Source organism: Budorcas taxicolor, chromosome 7, assembly GCF_023091745.1.
Source record: "Budorcas taxicolor isolate Tak-1 chromosome 7, Takin1.1, whole genome shotgun sequence".
Taxonomy (NCBI): Eukaryota; Metazoa; Chordata; class Mammalia; order Artiodactyla; family Bovidae; genus Budorcas; species Budorcas taxicolor.
Window position 1 is genome coordinate 48,695,046 of NC_068916.1, and position 26,235 is coordinate 48,721,280.

Below are 26,235 nucleotides of genomic sequence, written 5' to 3' on the forward strand. Positions count from 1 at the left end.
CACACTCCTGCCCATCCATGAACCAAGGCCATGACATTCTGTGGGATTCAGAGCAGAGTCCAGGGAGCTCTGGGGGAGGCAGGAGGGAGACAGAAAGGTAGACATCCTGGCTGGAGGGAAACCAGCCTTTTAATTCAGCAGCAAAGGCATCCCCCTGTGTAACCCTCTCTCCAGAACATCATCACAGAGGAAAATTGGGCAGAGTTATGAGGTTATATTTTTTCCATGCTCCATGAGATTAATAATGGCGCTGCAGAGAAACTTCGCAGGGGCCTGCCTATTTAATTGGGCTCATTTCCCCTCAAGGCACAGGCTGGCAGAGCTGCAGACAGTGCCCCCTGCTGCTCAGGCAAGCAAAAGTGGGTCAGAACTGCTGCATGGCCAAAGTCTCTGGGGGTTCTGGTAGGAAGTCAGCATTAGAAGCTTGGCAGAAGGGTTCATCCCTTCCTGCCCAAGTCAAGCCTGTTATCTCTGGTTCACAAGAAGGCTCAAATAAGCTTCTGTCCAGGTGTGGCGGCAACATGGCTGCCAAGACCACTGCTGGGAATGGTCCACAGCAGCCGGGCCTTCCAAGGCTGTAATATAGAGGGCAGTTGGGGACAATGAGAACGAGATAAATCTCAAAGCCCCAAGGGCCACATGAGGGAAATGCCAAGGACAATTCTGACCCTGACATTCTCCCAGGCCACCATCCTGCTAATACAGAGGCAGTGAGATGCCAGGGAAGGAACAGGCACTTCCGAAAGAAGGAATCTAGATTCAAGTCCCAGCTATGTCATTTACGAGCTGTGTCCCGTGGCACCATTCTCCTCATGCGTACAATGGAGATAAAAACCACGTCTCCCTCCCTCCCATGCTCTGATGAGAAAGGAATTGAGAACATGTTTTGCAAGCTGCTTCAAGGTGAACCAGCCCAAGGGCTGACAACTCCAGGTGCAAGAGTCTCTGGGGGTCACAGGGTCCTTTGTCATTTGCCCCAGATTTTGCTCCTTCCTCAGTTCTCAAAACCCTGCACCATCACCCCAGGAGCACCTGTGCTCTTTGCCCTCCAGACCTTTCCCCTTCTTCTGTGGTAGTCCTGCTCTAGCCTGAGAGCTTCTTGGATAATTCCAGAAGCCCCACTCACACCCCCACCAACTTGGTCTGGCTGGTCCCTGGAATGAGATTCCGAGTGCCACCATGTCTGGGAGGCCATGCTGAAACATCAACTCTGCCACAGCTGCACAAGGAAAATAAAATCAGAGCATGCTAATCACACTCATCAACTTCTTAAAAATCAAACAAAGAACTTAAGGTTTAAGCCATTTCTTGTAAAAAATCATTTTGAGCTTTATATGTTGAAAGAATTTCAGATCCAAACAATTCCCATATACCCTTCATCCAGAGTTCCTAAATGTCAATATTTTACTCTCAAAGTCTGAGTTATAAATAATCTTTTCCATCTCTCACTGGCCAAAAAAGGCTCCCCACTTGCTCTCCACTAGCTTAATAATATAACTGAAACCACAGTTAAAGCTTGCCCATCCTGAGGCTCAGGGATGTTTGTACATAACAACACAAAGTTAAAAGTCAGATCCATTACAGATAGAAGCAACTGTCACAACATAAGAAGTTGGTCTTGCTCCTCTACACATTAATAGAAAAAAAATCTTTTGTTAAAGCATAGATTTTAAGTATGAGATTCAACTATCTAATTTTCAGAATATTAAGACTATAGTTATCTTTTCAAGTATCCATTCTTAAAGATTTTTAAATAAAAGTGAACATCCCATTTATTTGGATGATGGGAATTCATTCTTGGCCTGGAGGCTTGGAAAGTAACAGGATTCTCCTTATACACTCTTCTGGCCCAAGAAGTCTTTGGACCAGTCACCAGATGCATTGACAACATACAAGAAACAGCAGACAGGAAAACTGACCAAATGTAGGGCAGAGAGTTCCTGGGGACCAGCCATGGCTGAGCTCAGCAGGGGAGGCAGGCCAGCCAACGCCAACATCTCTGTGTTCCAGAGCCATACCTGGTCTTCCCACCTTTATCTTTGGTTGATAGAAAAATAATAATAATAACATTCAGAAGAGGGAAAAGAATAAGAGGAGGTATAAGAGGAAGTGAGGAAGTAAAATTCTGAGCTTTAAGAAATTCTTCCTCAGAGCTCAGAAAGCCAAGAGACAAACTTGGGTTTTGAAAAGGAAGAAAATAGAAGTGCAATGATGCATATCCTAGATGACCTGGTGGACAAACAAGAAGTACTCAAAGATAAAGCAAGGAAAAGGTAGTCAGCCCTCTGCACTTCCCCATCTCTCACACCCTGGAGCATCGCAGCATGAGTCTGGGTCCCAGCTTCAGTTGGCTGCTTCTTTGCCCATCTGGAACCTCCCACTGCAATCCCTTCAGAAATCCTCCCAGGAAGCAGTGTCTGGTGGGGAGGAGACAACAAGGGAGGTGTTGGACAGGAGCTTCTCTCACTCAGGGCTGGCACACCCAGAGACCAAGGAGATTTGCAAGGCATGAGCAGGACACAAAGAAGGGCCCAGAAAGAAACTCCTTCCCTTTTCCTTTCAGCCTGGGACACAGGGCTGAGCCCCAGAGGAGACCCCTTTCTGTTAGCAACACTCAAGACACAACAGGGTAGAAAAAAATAGGAACAGGCTCCTCTGGCTAACTCAGTTTCCTGGGAAACAGGAGTTGCCCAGAAGACTCTGGACTCAGATCAGCGCTCTTCTCAGGCACTTCCTGGAAAGAACCCACTCTGCTCCCACAAGATACACTTTGAGAATCAGCTTCTGCCTTTAACACTTGTTTGGGAATTTTTTTAAGTTTCTTTTGCTTTGCTGTTAATGTATTAAGGGAGAACGTAGTGACTAATTGTGGCTAACAATCAGAAGACCTGGGTTTACCTAGCTGCACCTCTTATAGTCCCTTCTTTTCAGGCTCTGACTTTTTTAATCATAAAACGGGACCATAAAGCCTGACCTCGATCTCCAGGTTGTTCTGAAGTTCAAAAATGATAACATATATTAGCCTACCTTGAGATCTATAAGAAACTCTTTAAAACTGAAGGAGAAATACCACGTGCACGTGTACCTGCATTACGAATCCCAGTTCTGCGGGCAGCACTGCTCGCCAACGGAGAAGCCATTTCCACAGCATCAGTCATCCTTTGAGACTGCAGGACCTGCCAGTGAGGCTGTGGACTCAAAGGTCTCAGAATCCCACTTTAATTCCACTGAGTTCCACAAACTTTCTAGTGATATAAGTATTGAATTTCCTAAGGCTGGAGTTTTCTCATCCACTAAATGGAGCTAATAATAGCACGTAACTCATAAAGGTGAGATGGGCATTAGATAAATATATGTACAATAATTCCCATTTCCTGAGACCACTGCAAGTGCTCAATAACTGTTCATACGTTATGGGCCAAAAGCAGTGTTTCTTCAAAAAGGAAGAAAGTAGAGCTGGCGTCTAGAAGGAGACAACTGGCTTACAAATGGGTAACACAAGACACCAGTGACTTCAACCCAAAGTCCACAGGGCCATGCCAGGAAATGCACTCCAGATTCAATAAAAGAAGGCCAATTCAGAGCATATCTAGAAAACAGCAACAGCCCAGTCTAGCTAGAGCCTAGGCTGTATCTTCATTCATCTAACAAATACATACAGAGCCTCCACCAAGTATTGGGAACTGTGCCAGGCTCCCTGGGAGGTAGAAGAAGCAGACAAGGCTCAATCTTGGGGGGGCAGGTGGAATGTGCAAGGGCATAGGATCTTTGAACCACAGGCAAGCCCCCATGAAAGGGGATTCTCCAAAATAAACTTTCATCTTATCTAAACTTATCTAAACATTTCTTATCCTCTTGCTTTTTTCCCCTTTAGGGAGGAGTACAAACAAACCCCCCCCCCAAAAAATAGTTAATTAGTATCTGGTTAGTTCAGTTCAGTCGCTCAGTCATGTCCAACTCTTTGCGACCCCATGAATCACAGCACGCCAGGCCTCCCTGTCCATCACCAACTCCCGGAGTTCACTCAGACTCACGTCCATCGAGTCCGTGATGCCATCCAGCCATCTCATCCTCTGTCGTCCCCTTCTCTTCCTGCCCTCAATCCCTCCCAGCATCAAAGTCTTTTCCATGAGTCAACTCTTCGCATGAGGTGGCCAAAGTACTGGAGATTCAGCTTTAGCATCATTCCTTCCAAAGAAATCCCAGGGCTGATCTCCTTCAGAATGGACTGGTTGGATCTCCTTGCAGTCTAAGGGACTCTCAGGAGTCTTCTCCAACACCACAGCTCAAAAGCATCAATGCTTCAGTGCTCAGCCTTCTTCACAGTCCAACTCTCACATCCATACATGACTACTGGAAAAACCACAGCCTTGACTAGACAGACCTTAGTCAGCAAAGTAATGTCTCTGCTTTTGAATATGCTATCTAGGTTGGCCATAACTTTTCTTCCAAGGAGTAAGCGTCTTTTAATTTCATGGCTGCAGTCACCATCTGCAGTGATTTTGGAGCCCCCAAAAATAAAGTCTGACACTGTTTCCACTGTTTCCCCATCTATTTCCCATGAAGTGATGGGACTGGATGCCATGATCTTCATTTTTTGAATGGTTAGGAGTTCCAATTAACCAGGCTTTACTACAAGTAGCAAACACTGTCTAAGATGTAAGTTTTGGAGACACTGCATTGGGAAAGATCCTCAGTGTTCTCCCTACTTGCTGCAAGTAATAATTTTTTTTCTCCAGCAAAAAAAAAAAAATAAGTCCAAGTTTTGATTAATGAAACATAACGGAACTGTTCCTGCCTATTTGGATGAGAAATTATGGAGAAGACGAGGGGCACCAGACAATTATAAATCCTTTCCCACCAAGCGACACAAATATATCTTCCCAGTGTGGAAAGGATAAGGAAACTAGGTGGCACATTCCCAGGAAAGGGACACTAGCTGGGTCTTTTCAAAGAAGCAGGCCTGGACAACGTTAAGGGCTTTTCCTAAAATGGCTAACATTCTAGGTATTCTATGTATATTATGTCACTTACATCTTCCAAAAGCCCAGCTGAAGCGAATATCAATATCTCCACTTTACAGATGAAGAAATGGAGGCCCAGAAAGCCTAAGTCATGATCTTAGTATCACATGGCGGTAAGTGGTAGAGACTGGTTTTGAAACTAATGCTATCTATATAGCTCTCCAGCTTTCTTTTGATTAGTGTTGGCATGATGTTTTCTGCATCTTTACTTTTCACTGACTATGAATCTTCATAATTAAAGTGGGTTTCTTGTACACACACACACACAAAAAGAAACTAATGCTATCTATAAATAAGAACAAATATTCTGATAAGAATCTTAGTTTCCAAAATAATAAATGCCTGTCCTGAGCAGGCCATTTTGGTAAAACTGATATAGACATCAGAACATTCTAAGAATACTGCAGATAGATACTGCAGAGAGAGAAAGAAAATATGAATCTAACTATATTTTCTTTTAAAAAATAAACTTAGAGTAGTAGTGTTTCAAACATTTTGGCATCAGACCTGGGTTCAAATTTCAGACCCTTGGATAGAAATCTTTCCCTAACCCACCTATCGGGCTAGAGGACATGATATTCTTCTGTGTTCCCAAGGTCACCAAAATAGGAAATTAAAATCACAGTGCTCATCAACCCATCTTATCACCTGAGGTCTTTCTCTCATACTGGGACTATGATCCCCATGAGGGGAGGCTCTGTCTTATTTGAGTCTGTCTTGCTTGAATGTGAATCCTCAGTGTCTGCAGATATCGAGCTCTGAAAATACCATGCTTCCATTCCCATGCTTCTTCAAGACTTCCTAGGCCTCAGGCAACCTCTCAAGCAAGTCCCAAGTTCATTCCTCCCTCTTGATGGTGTGAAATAAACCTAAAGCTTTGATCAGCTTTTATCTAAACTACAAGCCCAGAACAAATGGAAGTGATAACTCATCTATGACTTCTTGGACCTGCAGAGATGAGATGAACCCAGTTATTCCGGGACCAGCGGCCCAGCAAACAGGTATGAGTGAGTGCCTCTGAATGGAACCACTTATTAGGCCCCAGGACTTGCTAACGAAAGGTAGACACACAAACAGAATCAAAACATTTTAGTAGGGTTTTAAAAAAACAGAGCTACTTTAAATCTCTCTCCCCTTCCCTCTATTGCTCTATTTTTGGAGAGCAGAGGTAAGCTTTCTTGATCAGTACTTGGCTTTCAGGGCCTATAGTTTCCTTGCTCCAGGGAGAAAGCTCAGCTGCCACAGAGAATAACACAGATCTACCTGACTACTTCCCACAAGGGTCACGACCACCAGCCCTCAGACTCTAAATTTCACTGCCTACATTCTCCCTGGGATAGTGGGATAAGAGCTCTCTTGCCCTGCTGACTTAATTCCAAAAGTGTATGTACTGTACCTCCCCTTGCTATCATACACACAGAGCAAAGGGCTGTATCAAAACTGCCCACTTAGCAGTGTTGTTGATTCAACAACAGAGTTCCCTGTTCTCCAGAGAATGGAAGGAACAGGGAAGTCTCCTAAAATTCCCAGAAGGAGAACAATTAATGATAAAAACTACCTGCATCCACACGAATGCTTCATTTGCCACCTTCAAGGTAGAAGCAGAAAATCAAGGGGAGGCAGAAGTGATGCAGCGGCCACAGCAGAGAGGCTGAACTGGCCTGGGGAGTTGTGAAAATTAACAGTGGGCTCAGAGCACAAGCCCCAGAGTCAAGCAGCCTCTTCGTGAATCCTGGCATTGCCACTCATAAACTATGTGATCTGGAGCAAGTTACTGAACTGCTCCAAGGTTTCCGTTTCTTCATCTCTAAGTTAAGAAAGTAATAACTACCTCTTACAGTTTTGAGTGTGTAGCACCTTGCCTGGTACCTTGCAAGTATTCAGAAATGGCAGAAACTTCCACCGTGACCATCACCATCATTATTATCTTATGATGCCAAGCTGGAGGCAGCAGTTTCACCAGATAACCCTCACTAAGCCAGAGGGTTGTGTTTTTTCAAGTGCTTTGTCGAAGTTTTTTGCTGTCCTTAGTTTAATTACTTCATTCCATGGTCTTAAATGACTCAATCAATCGAAAAAAGGCCACTTCTCTCCACAAACATGTGAAATTCAATGGTTTTTCCATCCCATGGCTGGGTGGTTTCAGCTCAGCTTTGGCAGGCTGATGTAAACACATTGTTCAAAGAATTTTAATTGCCATTTCATTAATAGGGTCCTATTAATACCCCTCCCAACTAGCTCTGCTGATGGCCCAGGCATGGTCATCCAATTACCAAACAACAAAATCCCCATAAACCTTGGCCCATGCCTCTGAAGTTAAAGATTAACCAGTCCCTGGAAACAATAACAGTGAGATATAAGAAAAAGGCTATGAAAATATGAGGGTCCTTTTCCCAATTACCTGGTACTCAGCAGAACTATGGCATCAGCAGCTAGGGGCAAGGGTCTTCCCCAGCCCAGTCAGCTTTTAACTATGGGATTCACCCTTCCCCAGCCCAGCATAACTTATATCACAGCAAAAATATGGGGGCATAACCCTAAGGGGGAAACTGGACCCAGAGGAAGCAGAAGGGACTGCCACAGGAAGAAGAGACAGGCCCATTGCAAACAGGAAATCAACCAGGCAGTTAGGTGGAAAGAGCTGGTGCTCCAGCCCCGAGTCATGCTGTGTCCTCCTTCTCCAGGGGGCTGAGGACTAATCAGAAGGCAGTTGTCAACCTTAAAAATGGTTACTCTTCTTAGACAGAATTTGGCAGTATCTTTTAATGCATACTCTCTACGAGCTACTTTGTGCTATATGCTAAGTTGGCACCCTACAAGCACAATTTCATGGTTACTTACATACCAGTGAGTATACTCCAAACCATTATGTAAAAGAATTCCTGTTAAAGCATTTGATGTAAGAGAAAAAAAAAAAAAAACTGGTAACATTAATGTTCATTAAGAGAGGACTGGTTACCTAAATTATAGTTCATTATAGTTCGTCCCTGTGATGCAGCAGACAGAAAGAGTCAGACTAGCCATCCACAGGAGTCTGGAAAGAGCTTCAAGACACTGCACTAAGGTAAAAAAAAAAACAGTATAATGAGCACAAAAGTCTTCTATTTGTGTAAGTTAAAAAGCATAATATATACATATCTTGTAGGGATATCCAAGAGAGTCCCCGGCTCCCTTAAGAGCACCTGAGAGCTCAACTGTGTATTTCATACCTTTGGTCTTGTTTGAAAGTTTTATCATGGATACAAGTTGCTTTTATTGAATACATTCTCTAAAGTTTTAAAAATAGTGGTATAGAAATATGCCTGCTAACATGGAAAGATGTTCAGAATATACTAAGATTTTTTTGGCTGGAAAATATATATGTGGGATGAGAGATGGGGGAAGCTGTACACTAGGGTGCTGCCCATGACCCCCTCTGGGGAGGACTATGGGGCCTTTACTGAAATAATCACAGGTGGTTGTGCATTAAGACAGCAACAATAATAAGAACAGAAAGTTCATCTTAGAGAAGGAGCATGAACAGAATTCAGAGGCAGTTTGGGGTTGTGGACAGGCGAAGGCAGAGGCCAGCTGGCCAGAGATAGGGAAGGAGTGGAAGGCAGACATACCCAGCTGTGCGTATGTATACAGAGGAGCCACCATCAGAAGCTCCAGGAAGGGTCCTTCTCCCGCAAAGTGCATGCAGTGTTCAGCAGGGGTCGTGGTGTTGACCCAAGGAGTCCCGTCTCTCCACCAGGTCCCGTGGGGCTCTGAGGCTCTCTTGCCACAGACAGCACAAACGGCAGGGAGGATCCAGGGCACGGCCCTATGGTGGCACCTACTTCTGCAGGAGGCACTCCTACCTGTCCCTCCCACACTGACTCCAGTCCTCTAAACCATGCTGAAAACAAAGCAGGAGGAGCAACCTCCCATCTGAGAGAAAAGAAAACAGGCCAAGGATCTCTCAGCTCCAAAGTGTTGGCCTGTGTGTGTGATCCCTGATTCTGACCTGGAGGGTCTCCTTGTAGTTTGTGGGCTCAGCTACCTCCTAACTCGAGGCATGGAGCTACGGAAGCCTGAAACCACACGGGGCCGACACTGCCCCTTGTGAGTGTGATTCTGGTCAGTACTCACACGCCCACACTTAAATGGGCAAGACAGCAGCTCTGTCTCAGGAGGCAGCAATGGCAGAGCTGCCAGGCTCCATCTAAGTTTGGGGGTTGCAAAACCAAAGACACAAAGCAGGCCCACAGCGGTGGCTGAGTGTGATGGAGTAAGCACAGATTAACCATTTTTTACTTCTCTATATACCACACAGGGTGAAGTCTTAACTTCACACTGCTTCTTCTAATGTTTCTTCATCATAGTCTTACGACCTCTGTATTACCACGCCACCTTAAAAATGTGATTTTTATCTTCCCAGTTGCACACAGCTGAGGGCTACAAAGAAAGCTATCCCGGAGCTGGTCCCAGGTTCCCCAGAAGGCCTGCACAACAGGGAGGAGGCTCTCAGCCTGCAGTCACACTGACCGAGCCAGAGAAGGAGGAGGGCTCACACGTGCCGTCAGGGGCAGCCTCCCAACAGGGAAGAGAAGACATCCACGCCTCACTTCCCCACCCCAAGATGACTAAACACCCCGCATCTAGCAGAGACAGCTGGCCATCTGTCTACAACGTCTGGTTGTTGGAATCTGGTAACTGCATGGCACAGACTTTGAGGTTCACACTTCCGATGGAAAATGCCAGCTCTAGCCACCAACACTCCACAGTTTCTGATTCACAGGGCCACCCTGTGTCCAAGCTGGGCCTGGAAGCCACAGAACAGAGTAGTTATAAACATAGTTCTGGAGTAAACACTGTCTGGGTTTGAATCCTGTCTCTGTCTCTTCTAACTAACCCCAACAAATGACTTCACCCCTCTGCGCTTTACTTTCCTCAGCTACTGTATGCTTTAAATGAACATAAAATGCTTAGCCTGGGATGTGACCCAAAGTGAAAGCTCAGTAAGCACTAGCTGAGAGTCATCCACCATGACCCTGCACACACATGGAGAGCACACACCCACGATGCTCCGAACCACATCACCGTGCCCTCAGGATCAGGGAGCACCAAAACCACACGGTGCTCCAAACCGCATCCTCCCCACTCTCCCACAGGTGAGCCTCACCATCAGACAGGGAGAAGGGCAAGAGAGAAAACAGGGATTCTGAAAGCAGAGGAAAGCCAGGCCACAAGACCTAGGAGCCTCTGTTAAACATGGGGAGTTCAATACACAGCCCAAACCTCTGATGACCTCATGAGCCAACTACAAAAGGGTGTGAGACGTGCTGTGTATGGATGCAAGCATGCACACTCTATAGAGAGGCCTGGGGAGGGGAGACAGAGACCTCCTGGCATCTAAGCATTCTCCCTTCTCCTCTGCACCAGGAAATGTCCACACTCTGACCTGGGCCTCAGTTAAGCCTTCAGCTTTTGCTGAAGCAAAGTCTGTGCACATCCCTCAAGAAAGCGGCTAGACTAGAGAAGGCTGGACTAGTGACCACTCCCTGAGAACAGAAAGGAGGTAGGGTATCACGCCAGGTAATACAGGCACAGGAGGGACAACAGAGAAACAGGAGAGTCAAGGATTAGGGTCAGAGAGAGTCAGAGGAATTCAGAATTAGGCAGACTGGGGAATGTCCTTCACAAAAATCACCATCATTGACATCCTAACGTCTGGTCCCATTTGTGTCCTCTGAAACAGACTTCAAGAAGTAAGAGTCTGTATAGGCTCCTGGGGTCTTGGTCAGAGCAAAAAGAGGATGTTGAAAAACAGAAGAAATGCTTGTTGACTTGTGGGTCAAGGGGCTAACACAGTGCAGGGACCTGGCATGTGAGCAGCTAGCAGGCCCCCAGTTAACTCCCAGACATTGGTTTCCTGGACAGGAGACAGAACAGACAGCAGTCATGCCAGCATTTGGGCAGGGGAAGAATGAGAGGTTTTACTACAAAGGAAGGAGGTAGCCATGACCAGCTCTATCAATTCATATGACCAGACCTGTTTCCTAGGTCACTCATGACCTTCATCCTTAAATCACTACTCCCTATAAAAATCACAGGATTACAAGCTCTAGTGAGGAGAATGTCTCCAAGAAAAATAAAATGGGCTCAACAGATTATCTGATGTACTGAGAAGACTGTTCAGCATACCTGTCTTGTAAGAGTTAGTGATCATAATACTGTGTAAAAGAAAAAGCATCTAGTCACTGCCTTACTGATTAAAACAAAAGTTTTCTGATAAAAAACCAATTATAACTTAGCCCAGCTGTAGAAATGATATTAGAAGAATAAAGAGAGGGGAACAGTGAATGTCTATGGACATCTGTGAAAGCGCAGTTATTCTTCTGTGAGAAGTCAACAGACAACATCTAAAACTAATAAACCCCAAACCAGTCATATAACCTTTTATTTACAGAAACAGAGGTAAATGTCAGATGAAGCAACCTTTGGCTGAATCAGCACCTGTATTTTAATTCTTTCAGAAAGGCAAGTGAGTGGCTCTAGAGAGCAAGACTTGGTATGGAAAAACAGCAGGAGACTCTTATCATTATGAGACTTGCAACAGTATTTGACTTTTCAAATGGTATTCACAGAACACTTTGATCAAAATAGAAATTTTCCTAAACAACGATAATTTCAAGACCTAGTTCAAATTATTCATCCCCCACAAACTCTTCTCAGATCTCCTTCCTCTTCTCTAGTGAAAATTACTGTCTGAACTTTTCATCTGGCAATTAGTCATATTCCACTTGGCACTGAGCTGAACTCCTCTATCGTTAATTATCTTTCCACCTGTGTCTTATCTCCTTGACTAAATTGTAACTGCTTCTCAGTAGAACACACTAGCCTCATAATCTTTGAGGAGTCCACCACAGACCAGGTTATTAAATTCACAGCTTGGAAAGGTGCAGCTACATTGTTCCCCATTACCTGCGTAAGCATTGGCCTGCTGCAGCAGGTCGGTGCAGGTATGCACGTCTGCAAAGGCACGGATGCCCAGGCAATTGGTGGGATGCAACTGAGACTGCAGGAAGTCACAGCAGTTCTGACGAACATCCATGAGCTGTAGCAAGCTGGCGGCTGGGAGCAGCACCTGGAAGAGAAGGTGACATTCTGAGTCGCAGGATCCCACCACCAAGGTCTCATCTCCCCAAAGCGGTGCTCTAATCAGACCACGGCCAGGCTCAAGGCCTTTGCATGGCTCTCCACTGCCTGCCAAAATAAGTCCAAACTTCCCAGCCTGGCCTTTGAGGAAACCCCAGCCTTAGTTTCTGCTACTCTCCACTTCATGGACCCTTTGTTGTTGTTCGGTTGCCAAGTTGTATCCAACTCTTCATGAGCCCATGGACTTCAGCACACCAGGCTTCCCTGTTTCTCACCATCTCCCGGAGTTTGCCCAAGCGCATATCCATTGAACTGGTGATGCCATCCAACCATCTCATCCTTTGTCGCCCCCTTTTCCTCCTGCCTTCAATCTTTCCCAGCATCAGGGTCTTTTTCAATGAGTCAATTCTTCACATCAGATGGCCAAAGTATTGGAGTTTCAGCTTCAGCATCAGTCCTTCCAAATGAATATTCAGGACTGATTTCCTTCAGAATGGACTGGTTTGATCTCCTTGCAGTCCAAGGGACTCTCAAGAGTCTTCTCCAACACCACAGTCCAAAGGCATCAATTCTTGGATGCCCGGCTTTCTTTATAGTCCAACTCTCACATCCATACATGACTACTGGAAAAACCACAGCCTTGACTAGATGGACCTTTGTTGGCAAAGTAATATCTCTGCTTTTTAATATGCTGTCTAGGTTGGTTGTAACTTTTCTTCCAAGGAGTAAGCGTCTTTTAATATCATGGCTGCAGTCACCATCTGCAGTGATTTTGCAGCCCCCAAAAATAATGTTTATCACTGTTTCCCCATCTATTTGCCATGCAGTGATGGGACCAGATGCCATGATTTTAGTTTTCTGAATGTTGAGTGTTGAGCCAACTTTTTCACTCTCCTCTTTCACTTTCATCAAGAGGCTCTTTAGTTCTTCTTCACTTTCTGCCACAAGGGTGGTGTCATCTGCATATCTGAGGTTATTGATATTTCTCCTGGCAATCTTGATTCTAGCTTATGCTTCATCCAGCCCAGCATTTCTCATGATGTACTCTGCATGTAAGTTAAACAAGCAGGGTGACAGTATACAGCCTTGATGTACTTCTTTCCAAGTTTGGAAACACTCTGCTGTTCCATGTCCAGTTCTAACTATTGCTTCCTGACCTGCATACAGATTTCTCAACAGGCATGTCAGGTGGTCTGGTATTCCCATCTCTTGAAGAATTTTCTACAGTTTGTTGTGATCCACACAGTCAAAGGCTTTGGCATAGTCACTAAAGCAGACATAGATGTTTTTCTGGAACTCTCTTGCTTTTTCGATGATTCAATGGATGTTGGCAATTTGATATCTGGTTCCTCTGCCTTTTCTAAAACCAGCTTGAACATCTGGAAGTTCACAGTTAGGCTGAGGCCCTAATAAGAAGAAAAATAGATAGCAGAGTTCTCTTTCTCTACCATGCAAGGACACAAGGAGAAGGTGGCCTTCTGCAAACTGGTAAGCTAGCCCTCACAAGAAACTCAATCAGCTGGAATCCAGATCTAGCACTTACAACATTGTGAGAAAATTAGTTTCTGTTGTGTAAGCCACCCACTCTGTGGTATTTTGTTATGACAGCCCAAGCGAAGATAGACATTTCCTACATGGCTATAGATTAGAATCCCCCGAAGAATTTTTAAAATACTGATGCCTGGGTCTCATCCCCAAAGATCCAACTCAATAGGAATGGGGTGAAGCCTGGACAGTGAGATATTGCTAAAGTTCCCTAGGTGCTTGTAATGTATAGTCAAGTTGAGAACACTGCCCTATAGCCCTTAGTTAATATATTTACTCAGAAAGATATTAACTGAATAGCTAACACACTCATTCAGCCTATAAGATTCAGCAGAAGTCAGACCCCTGATCCTGTTCTAGCATCTACTGGAATGAGGGCATCATCCCCAAATCCATCAAGACTCAAACAAACACACTCTACTCTCCCATCCAACAGATAAATAGTAAAGAACATCTTGGGGTAGGTTCTCAGCAAAAGGAGAGCTAAGGTTCCTTTTAAAAGGTCATGAGACACATGAGTATTTATACTGTACCCTGGGAGACAGAAACAAGTTCCTGCTCAAGTGTGTGTGCATGTGTTTTTCCTAAAAGCCAGGGAAGACTAACTTGAACAGGCCACATGGGTGCTCAGACCGTCAACCCTAGACGAGTTCCTCTGGACTTTGCCACAGCTCCCGAAGCCTGCCCTCAGATCAAAAAACCAGGGTAGTCAGCAAAGTCCTCCTCAACCCAGCTTTGCTACCCATTCTCTCCCCTACCCTGTGGGAGACACAGACAGTCTGAGAGTGACTTTAAAAAAAAAAAAAAAAATCAGATAGCTGTGAATAGTTTGGCTTCAGACTGCATTACTTGGGGGCCCCAGCATCCATTCCACCCCAAAACAACCCCATGTTCTGAGTCCTTGCTTTCAGCTGCTCCCCTGGCTCTCAGGGAGAGTGTCTGGGCCAGCCAGACCCCAGCTGTTCGCATCCACCAAGGATTGCCCAGGAAGACATACATGGGCTGCAGATGCATTTGATTTCTTGACTCAGTTCAGTTCAGTTCAGTTCAGTCATTCAGTCGTGTCCAACTCTTTGCGACCCCATGAATCACAGCACACCAGGCCTCCCTGTCCATCACCATCGCCCAGAGTTCACTCAAACTCGCGTCCATCGAGTCAGTGATGCCATCCAGCCATCTCATCCTCTGTTGTCCCCTTTTCCTCCTGCCCCCAATCCCTCCCAGCATCAGAGTTTTTTCCAATGAGTCAACTCTTCGCATGAGGTGGCCAAAGTACTGGAGTTTCAGCTTTAGCATCAGTCCTTCCAAAGAACACCCAGGGCTGATCTCCTTCAGAATGGACTGGTTGGATCTCCTTGCAGTCCAAGGGACTCTCAAGAGTCTTCTCCAACACCACAGTTCAAAAGCATCAATTCTTTGGTGCTTAGCTTTCTTCACAGTCCAACTCTCGCATCCATACATGACCACTGGAAAAACCATAGCCTTGACTAACAGAGCACTATAAAAGTCTTTTTCTTTTCTTTTCTTTTTTGAGTGATTTAAATTTTACAGACTGATTGTCCCCCAAAACAGCTCTGAACCTCATCTCTAGTTCTCTTTACCTCCATGGGCTAAGGCTAAAAATTCTGCCCCACTGCCCCATTCTTGGGCCTTGTCTCATCACTAGAGTAACCAGCCATCCAGGTTTGCCCAGGACTGAAAGACTTCCCAGGACACAGGACTTTCAGTGCAAAAGTTGGGGTGGTTGGCCCCCTTCCTCATTCCTGCCCACACAGAGATGCCACCAAGAACCTCTACTATCAGTGGTCCTGCTTCAGAGCTAAGTGCCTGCTCTCAAAGGGAAGTTCATCCTGCCTGCAAGATGAGGCCTCTCCTTCATGACAGCTGAGTTCTAGAAAACATCTCTCTCCTTCCTCTCCGCTCTCTCCTTCCTCTCCGCTCTCTCCTTCCTCTCCGCTCTCTCCTTCCTCTCCCCTCTCTCTTCTACCCAGCAAGACAACTGTATATTACCATCACGTTCTTGGTATTTTCTGAACCACTGATTCATTCCAGAGAAGGAAAAAGATAAGATCACCCTCTGGAGAGTTTGAGACGGTAAATGAACACAGTCAGGCTCCAAATCTGACCACCTAAGCTCCATTCCCACAAAGCAGCTATAAACTGGGGAACTCAATTAACCTGTGAGCTTGCTCAGCCTAGCCAAACAGATTCCAGGACCAGATTAGTCTCGGCCTGCTAGTAAAGTGGAGAACCATTAACCATTCTTGCTGAATACATACCAGGAAAGGAAAGCTGTGTTCCAAACTCCCCAAATGACCTCCATAACACGTGCCCTAAACCAGCACCAGCTACAAACCCTAAAGCCAGGCCATGAGTTGACCGACCATCCCAGTTTGCTGAGACCTTGCCAGTTCTAGCACTCAAGTCCTGTGTCCCAGGAGAGCCCTCAATTCTGGACAAACTGGGACAGTTGTTCACCCCAGGAACAAGGAACTTGTATTCAGTTACACTGAGAAGGCCTGGTGGGGAGGAGTAATCCAATGCTGTCCAGCATATACTCAGGGGTCAGATGTGATCAGAGGATGCAATGGACAGCAGCCCTTTAGTGCCGCAGAGAAGGAATTTCTGAGAGTCCAATCCCCACCCCTGAGACTGCATCCCAGCCAAGCTAAAATGCTGTCATGCCAGAGACACACACCCCCTCTCCCTTGCCCTCTTCTTTACCACAAAGTCAGTTGCACAGTTTGGTGCTAAAATTTTCAACCTCATGACAACTACCCAAAGAAATGAAATAATAAATACTTCCTGAACACACTCCCTAGATTATACTTTCAGTTTTTAAAACCTCCCTGGATACAGCTACCCACACAGCTTTCAACTTCCTCACTGTTCACAAAACCCACGTGGCAGACAGAAACTCTCAGAGCTTCCCCCATCCTGCTTGGGTCCACCCCTGCCCTAAAGTGTTCCCAAGCTGACATCCCAAAATGAGCAGGCTGGTGGCTTCTCTAATTGCCCCTTCCCTCTCTTCGATCTTATGCCGTGGTCTTCCCACTGCTGCTTCACACAGGAAGGCGTGAAGAAGAGCCAAGGGAGTCAGAGTGCTGTATCCCTGCTCAATTGCTGAGTCTCAGGGATAAATAGGGGCCTGGCCCAGTGGAGCTCTGGGGGCTGCACCCAAGGAGAAGCAACACAGGTCCTCAGAGGCTACGAAAGAGCGAAAAACATCCAGGAGGGGGTCTTCACTTCCCCCTCCTACAGCCAAGGCTGGAAAATGATTTACTCTTCTTTTCTCTTGCCTGCAGCTCGACTCCCTCAAGCGGTAGCAGTAACAAGATTAGGAACAAGAGGCCAAGCGCAGGTCCTCAGCTTGGAAGCAAGACTGTCCTGGTAGAACTGCTAGGGCTGTGTGGCTTGGCCCTTGGAAGGAGGCTGAGACCTGAAAAGGAGCAGTTGGCTGGAACCACTGCAGGAAGGGAAGATGACCCTGAGTTAAAAACTTTCAGCTCGCCTCTTGCTGTCTCAGCATTTTGGTTCTGGGAAAACAGGCCCTGGAATGACCCTCAGCAAACAGTTTACAGGTTCCCCTCCAGCTTGCAAATGGCTTCCCCTCCATTTTCCATGCGCAGGCCCTGTTTTTTTTCTCTCCCTCAGATAACATGAAAACCCAGCAGAGGATATCCCGTCACAGAGTTTGTTTCCTTTAACAAAAACAAAAGGAAATGCCCTGCCTCACAAAGCACCTACTCCTGGAATTTCAGAGAAGTAGGGCCATGCACAAAGGGAGGGTACCAGTCAGAGGACCAGATGACAAAGCTGTCCAGGGCCTCTGCCCCCTGCCCCCCACCCCCACCACACACAGCAAGTTCTGCCTCTGCCAGCACCAGGCATGAGTCCTGCCACAGAAACACTGCTAAACAAAAAGTTACTGAGAGAAAGAAGAAAGGGGTGGGGGTAGGGGTGTACAGGAGAGTTAGCAGAACTACACTGTGATTAAATGTTTCACTTAGAACATTTAGAAAAAAAATTTTATGGAAGTATAGTGTCACTTAGAATTTTGACTTCTCCACTTCTCAGCCATGTGACTAAAGGCAAATTACTTAACCTCTCTCTGCCTCTGACTCCTCAACAGTAAAATGAAGATAGTAATCAGTTCACTTCAGTTCAGTTGCTCAGTCATGTCCAACTCTTTGCGACCCCATGAATTGCAGCACGCCAGGCCTCCCTGTCCATCACCATCTCCCGGAGCTCACTATAACTCACGTCCATTGAGTCGGTGATACCATCCAGCCATGTTATGCTCTGTCATCCCCTTCTCCTCCTGCCCTCAATCCCTCCCAGCATCAGAGTCTTTTCCAATGAGTCAACTCCTCACATGAGGTGACCAAAGTACTGGAGTTTCAGCTTCAGCATCATTCCCTCCAAAGAAATTCTAGGGCTGATCTCCTTCAAAATGGACTGGTTGGATCTCCTTGCAGTCCAAGGGACTCTCAAGAGTCTTCTCCAACACCACAGTTCAAAAGCATCAATTCTTCGGTGCTCAGCTTTCTTCACAGTCCAACTCTCGCATCCATACATGACCACAGGAAAAACCATAGCCTTGACTAGACAGACCTTTGTTGGCAAAGTAATGTCTCTGCTTTTCAATATGCTGTCTAGGTTGGTCATAGCTTTCCTTCCAAGGAGTAAACGTCTTTTAATTTCATGGCTGCAGTCACCATCTGCAGTGATTTGGGAGCCCAAAAAAATAAAGTCTGACACTGTTTCCACTGTTTCACCATCTATTTCCCATGGAGTGATGGGACTGAATGCCATGATCTTAGTTTTCTGAATGTTGAGCTTTAAACCAACTTTTTCACTCTCATCTTTCACTTTCATCAAGAAGCTTTTTAGTTCCTCTTCACTTTCTGCCATAAAGGTGTAGTAATAGTACCACCTTAAAGGCTTGTCATTGGACTCAAATGAAATAATACATTTAAAGCAAGTAACACAGTGTTTGGTGCATAGGGAATCCTTAGTTACACTGGTTTTTATTATTCATTAATACAAGCTGAAGTCAAGATTCTGATCATGCACTTCATAAGAAATTCGAGTTGACCACATCAACAGGGTACAGCAAATTAGAGAGAGCTGGATTCAAACCCCAACTCCACCACTAACTACCTGTGTGACTGTGGGTAATGTCCATGTCACCCCTCGCAACATCAGTTCCTTCAACCGTAAGAGAAGAATCACAGTAGAACCTTCCAGTAGTGGTTACAATAATTAAACGAAATAATGCATGTGAAACAAAATAATGCATGATCAACACGTGCTTTGCTTACAGTGAGTATTGATAAGAATCAGTTACGAATTGTTGCCGCCACTGTAGAAGGGCAGTTCAGTCTCTCCAAGGTATGTGTGGCTGGAAAGAGAGGCAGGGCATAATCTCCCAGCCATTTAACCAAGGCCCAAGTCTCTAACCCTTGTTTTCCCAGGAACCTCTGTGTACACGCCCTCAGTGCAATGAATCCTCACACATACTGTCTTCATAGACAGCTTGTGAGCAACTCTCAACAAATAGATACATCACAGCAGGAGGAAGCAGCCACATTTTGATCTAAAACTTTCTCTTAACCAGTTTTGGTTTTCCCACAAGGTCATCCCTGACCAAACCATAAAGTTACGGAAAAAAAGGAAACTAGTTCACATATACGATTGATTCCAAACTGCAGAGTTTTATTCCACATTGTGCTTCCCAGGGGAGTCCCTGCACATGCAGCCTCTCCTCACTCCCAGATAATACTGAACACAGCAGGTCCCTCCAGGGTCTCACGGGCCAGCGGGGTCACAGACAGGCAGAAGAGGAGGCAGGCCTGCACACACCATGCATCCTCAGTGAGGTCTGCCCTTAACCACCCTCATCAAGGTGGTGATGAACACTCTGCTTCCTGGGTACCTCCACTCTGGCCCCTACCACAATGGAGGGCACCCATTTGCCTGGCCACCTGTCTCCCGCTTCAGACATGTGCTCCTTGGTGAAAACGCTTCTGTGTTCACACTGCTCTCTGTGCCTACCCTGTCTGCTGGCACACTCTCCTAAGTGCTTTACCTGTAGTAATTCATTTAATGCTCACGCCAACCCTAAGAGGTTAAGCACTATTATTATGCCCATGAGACAGACAAGAACACTGAGGCACAGAGAGGTTAAGTACCTCGCTTGGGATCACACAGCTAGAAAATGGTGGAGCCGAGATTTAAAGGCAGACAGTCTAACTCATGACCACCCAACAGAATGGGCACTATTATGATTCCTGTTTTACAAATGAGAAAACTGATCCTTGAGGCAGAATGTTAGTGGGGGTGTCAGAGAAGCTCTAGTTTTCCTCACTATGAGTACAGCTAAGATTTATTACCTTGAAAGGATACAAAGCAAAATCAGCAAAGGGAAAAGGTACATGGGGCAAATTTTGGAGAATAATAGCCACAAGCTTCCAGGAGTCCTCTACGAAGGAGTCACAGAAAACGCACTTAATCCCTCCAGCAATGAACTGTGACAACACGTGCAAAACATTATCAACCAGGAAAGCTAGCCTGACTCTGAGAGGCCAAGACGTGTGTCAGGTGTCAGTTACACAGGCACCTTCTGCCTAGCATGGGCTAAAATTCCAAACTCTCAGGAGGAAAGCAGGTGATCGGCATAAACCATATTGCTTGCACAAACAGTTTAAGCAGTGCGAGCTACTACCATTATCACTAGAGGAGTGGGAACTCTCTCAAAATCCAAGTTGCCAGACTCCGGATGAAGACTGACCTTGTAAGCAAGCCTTTCTGAAGATAGCAAGCAGGCTTGCCATGTTAACTCTTTTCTGCACATTCCTCGATCACTTTCATGTTTATAGTATCTCTAATAAAAGATTTAGAAAAATATTTACCCCCTACCCATTTTTTAGGTTGACATCTAGCATTTTTCATTAAAGTTGCAAAGGATATAATTTCCTACATTTTGTAAATCTCAACATTTATATCAGTCTCAAAAGCACCTAAATGAATTTTTAAAACATGGTGATTTCATATAACTATCACCCATTTAAAAAAATTTTTTTCCACACATGCCCTATACATATTTTATACTAAATTACTTTGCACTTGCTGTTACTGCCCAAAAGTTATTCAGCTGCTTAAATTTTGCTGCTTGACCTAGTATGTACCCATGGCATTGCCCACTCCACTCTGGATGGGAAAGACCAGAAATAATGGAATGGCTATGCATTTTACTGTGCATAAAAGATATTTCAGTTTTAAAAGGGCGAGGAAGGATTAGACTAGATCACTGTAGAAACTATACCACCCAAAAGTCTGTCTAGGAGCCAGAGACAAAAACAGGCTATACCCTGGGCAGGCTCTACAGGTCCAAATGCAGGGTGCCTCAGACCCTCGGTTTGCCTGTGGAGCCTGGTAGGCTACAGCCCGTGGGGTCGCAAAGAGTTGGACACAACTGAGCGACTTCACTTCACTTCACTTCACTTCACACCCCTACCAGAGTACCATTTACCACACAAAACTAACTTCTACCCATCCTTCAGTCCTCAGCTCAAATCTCCTGAAAGAGCCCTTCCTAGATTCCCCACTTCATTCAAATTGTTCCTCTCCTTCAAAGGACTTACCACAATTTATATATAAACATTACTTGTGTGCCTATTAGACACACAAGACAGATGAGTGTCTGTCTTCACCCTAGAACACAAATTCCATGAAAGGAGACAATGGAATCACCTCTGCTCACTGGTACAAACACAGTGCCCAACAAAGTGTTTGGCATATGAGAGGCCCTCAAACATTCTGGCCGGATGGAATGAATACACAATTACCAATGTGGCCTCCCAAACACCTCAGCCCTAAAAAGGGCATGGTGTTCTGAATAAGAGAAATACGTCATGGTAGTTTGCATATCTATCATCATCTCATATAGTTTAATTTATCTCTCTCACAATATAAGGTAGAATTTTGCTTTAAAAAAAAAAAGGAAGAAAAACCTTTCATATCCCATATAATTTCCATTACTTTAATAGCAAGATCCTTAATGATAAGAAATAGCACATCTTGTGTCTGCATTTGGCCTGGTGGTTCATAGGCTTCCAGAGCGGGCGACACCCTCCACCATCCCACCTTCGGAGTCAGGACACTGATGTCTCACACCCCACAGTAAGGACACACACCTTTGGGTGAAGCAGTGTCTTTGCTGATTCCTCTTTCCTAGGCTCCAGATGGCTGAGAAAGAGACCAGGGCGGCAAAAGGAGGCAGAGGCACAGACAATCCACCTCCATGGGCTCAGGGCACTTCACTGACTAACACTGACACGAGAAAAACTCTGAACAGCCTCACAAGCCAATACTCAAAATCCGAGATGAGACGATGACTGGGGAGAAGAGGGGTCACCCAGGCTGAAAGAGTTTGAACCAGCATGAGTTAAAGACTTTCTGCTCTGGGGCTCAAGCTCATTCTGAGGGATTATGGCCTAGTGGTTAAAAACATGGGTCCCATGGTCAGGCAGGCAGGATACGAGGGTCGTTTGCCCTGGCCATGTATCTCAGGACAAGTCACCCACTCTCTTTGAAGCTTCAGTTTCCTCTGCAGTTACCAACTGAATTGTTGTGAGGGTTAAACGAAATGATGATGTAAATGGGGCGTGGTGGGGAGGGGCTGAGTATATGATACACTGAGCTATTAGCTGGAGCTGAGTTTACCTGGACGTTCTCTTCAGTCACCTCAATCTCAGCCGTATAGATATAGTCAATCAGCTTACTCAGGGTCTGCCCATCCACATCCTTGATTTCTATCTTCTTGGCTTTACTCTCAGACATGTCACCTACAGTTCAAAAAAAAACAAAATGGACATGAACTTGGTGCCTAGGATGTGCTTAACTTTCCCATGGTCTCCTACCCTGTCTTGGCAAAATAAAAGCACTATCTGTGCTCCTGGAGCCAGCAAAAGGAACACTCAGCCACAGAGTAGGACACACTAGCGGACATCAAGGTCACATCAACTTCGGGTCTGTGATCATCCACAAGCCCAATCTCAGGCATTCCCTAACTCTATCCATTGCCCCTTTTCATTTTGAAGGCAAATCTATACACAAGAAAGCATTCAACCAAGTTCCTGCAAACTTGTACACAGGGGGCCAGAGAAAGTGAACAAGATATGAACCTGTCCTCAAGGAGCACTTGGTCTAGTAGGGCAGAAATATTAAACTATATGAGATGATGAGAGATGTGCAAAGTACCAGTAGAACAACTCTTTTTGTTAAACCAATTATTGAGTGCTAACTATGGCCAAGCACTGGGCTTAGCACTTTAAACTACTGCCTCTTTTAATCAATGACTTAAGAGCATTATTCTTAACATCCCCATATGACAGATAAAGGAACTGAGGCACAAGAGCAAAGGTAATTCACTTTGCCTACAGTCACACATGTGGGAAGGGGCCAGGCGAGACTTGAAAGCCAGCAGTCTGACTCTAGAGTCCACACTAGTAGTCAGTGTGGTATGCTAAATCCAAAGAATGCAGAAGATGGAGCAACACACCCTATTTGCGGAATCCTGGAAGGCCTCCTAAGAGGAAGTCACATTTGAGTTGGCTATTCCACAAGCAGCAAGGTGAGGAAAGATGAGCTGGATGCAGGAACCATCAGTGCAGCAACAGAAAGGTACCAAAAGGATAAATGTGGGAAACAGTGAGAGGGTAGCATGGCTGATATGTGGAGTGACAGTGAGAGGAAGGAGGCTGGAGAGACAGCTAGGAGAGGACTCGCAGAGCCCAGTTAACCATGCAAATGAGTTGGGACTTTATCCTAAGAGTAGCACCACTGAATGGTTTTAAATGAGGGAATGACATCAACAGATGGGTGTCTTTGAATGAAATTTTGGACACATTGGTGGAGGCTGGACCAGTGGCAGGGAGAACAGATGGGAGGCCCTGACAACCATCCAAGAAGGAGAGAACACAGGCCTGTGAACTAGGGCAGCAGAGGCACCATGAGTGTGCAGTCCTGAGGCCCCTGACAGCAGCCTGCTCTCTCTGTACAGCGCACACAGCTCTGTCTAGAGCCAGGCTCATTCAACCAAGGTTGCTGGTTTCAGGAGGAAAAGACAGGCAAGATGTGTCCTTGTAGACTGAAATGCAGGGCAACGTGACTGCAAGAAATGGGGCTTCAGAAGTCCTTACGTGAGTGTGAAAACAGAGCCTGGGCGGTTGTTTTCTGTCTGTGGAATCTGTGCACTGGAGCCAAGCAAACACAGGACAGTACAGCCCGTGGGCTGCAGACGCCCACCTCCAGGCTGCACGGACTATGCATGATTCCTCCATCAACCCACAGTTCCCAGCCTGACACACTCTAGATACAAGTGACGCCGGAGAGGGAGGAAAGATGGGGGTGCAGAGACCTATTCCAAACCCTGCGGGCTCCCACTGATCAGGCAGCCCAGTGATCCCCAGTCTATTCTCTTCTCTCTGACTGCCGGTAGAAGCCAGCAAAATGGCCTCAGCACAAAGAGCCCTGAGACAGGACAAAGAGGCAAAGAGGAAACAGGAAAAGATGGTGAGTTTCTCCTCTATCCATGAAACAAGCTTTCTCAATCTCTCTCTTGAATATACTCCATGACAAACAAGAACACACACATAAGGAAATCAAAAGTTAAATTCCTCTCTCTAAACAGCTATGAAGATGTTCACTAGCAAAGATCCAGTTGGTAATGATACTGCAAAAGATCATCAAAGATAGCCAATTCTCAGTTTAAGAACTTGGACCTTAGAAAAAAGGCTGGGAGGAGAAAAAAAAAAGCAACCTGACTACAAGAATCAAGAGACTCGGAAGTCTTCAGTGAGTGTGAAATCAGAGAGAGCCTGGTCTGATTGCTTGCTCTCTATGGAAGTAGAGTTTGGGAGTCAGGTTACGGTTTTGTATCTTGGGGGTAAAAAAGTGGAATCTCCTGAAATTGTATGAAAATATTTGTACATATGGGCAAAAGTTTGATTTTCTGATGAGATGAACAATCATTTTCATCAATCTTGAATACCCAGAAAATGTTAAGATACAGTTTTCTAGACAATGGGATTTTTTTTTCCTTGCTTCTTTATATGAATCAAAAATTTCTGCACTAAGTACTTAAAATTCCAACAGCAAGGAAAAATTGGAGAAAAATCTAGGGCCTCAAAGACCATATCTTATCTGATGAATTTCCGTTATAGGAAATTGGAGACTTATATTAATATAAATCATAAGGACTTGTAAAATCCAATTTAATATCTCTGTGAACCAGTAGAAATTACTGCATCAAACAAAGATGTCAGCTTAAACAAACCCTGAATGTGTTAGTAATAATAGTTGCTGCTACATGCCAGGCCCTCAGGGTTTGCACACATTATTTCATTTAGTCCTTGTAACAACCCCAGGAGGTATGAGATATTGCTTCCAATTTATAAATTATAGAATTGGCATATCAAGAGGTATTTGCACACAGCTAGTTAGAGGGCAGGGCTGGGACTTCAACCTTTGGCCTAACTTTAGACCTCATGTCATTTTTAATAAATCCCTCTATAATTTAAACCTGACCCTAACTAATGACCTTGACAAAAGTATTCCTAAAGTGAAGAGTGAAAGTGTTAGTAGCTCAGTCCTGTCCAAATCTTTGTGACCCCATGGACTGTAGCCTGCCAGGCTCCTCTGTCCATGGGATTCTCCAGGCAAGAATACTGGAGTGGGTAGCTATTCTCTTCTCCAGGGGATCTTCCTAACCCAGTGATCAAACCAAGGTCTCCTGAATTGCAGGCAGATTCTTCACTGTCTGAGCCATGAGGGAAGCTCATTTGACATATAACAAGCACTTAAATACTTGCTGGAGCAGAGAAAGAAAGAAAAAAGAGAGGCTTTCTCTTGACATCTCATCAGTCCACAGACTACAGTTAATTCTGAAGAAGAAAATCATCAAAGGCGTCTTCATTTTGCTCTTTCACTCACCTCTGCTACTTTGACAAAATATTTCTAGAGGACAGAACATAAGCCCTGTAAGTCCGTCTATCTTCAAGGTTAACCCAAGAGCCCTCTTCTGCTGATTTTTCCCAAGAGGCCCAGCCCAGCCACCTCAGACTCTGAACTTTCAGAAAAGAAGAAATGCAGATGGCCAACAAGTACATGAAAAGATGTTCAACACGACTAATCACCTGTGACAGGCACATCAAAACCACAATGAGATATTACCTCACACTTGTCAGAACAGTTATCATCAAAAAGAACACAAATAACATAAGCTGGTGAGGATGTGGAGAAAAGGGAACCCTCCCACCGTTTGTGGGAATGTAAATTGGTATAGCCACTGTGGAAAACAGTATGGAAGTTTCTCAAAAAACTAAAAATAGAAATACCATATGACCTAGGAATTCCATTCCTGGCTGTATATCCTATCCCCCCCCAGAAAAAACAAACACAATAATTCAAAAAGATACATGCATACCAATGTTCACAGAAACATTATTTATAATTGCCGAGATATGGAAGCAACCAAAGC

General features: G+C 45.2%; 1 protein-coding gene across 1 annotated transcript in view; it reads right to left on the reverse strand.

Annotated features, from left to right (window-relative positions):
- KLHL3 (kelch like family member 3) overlaps positions 1-26,235 on the reverse strand; it is a 118,266-nt gene that overhangs the window by 54,929 nt on the left and 37,102 nt on the right. The window contains exons 4-5 of the mRNA XM_052643643.1: positions 22,419-22,540; positions 11,973-12,135 (exon numbers count right to left, since the gene is read on the reverse strand). Coding sequence (XP_052499603.1) covers positions 11,973-12,135; positions 22,419-22,540 — 285 coding nt within the window. The remainder of the gene's footprint in view (positions 1-11,972; positions 12,136-22,418; positions 22,541-26,235) is intronic.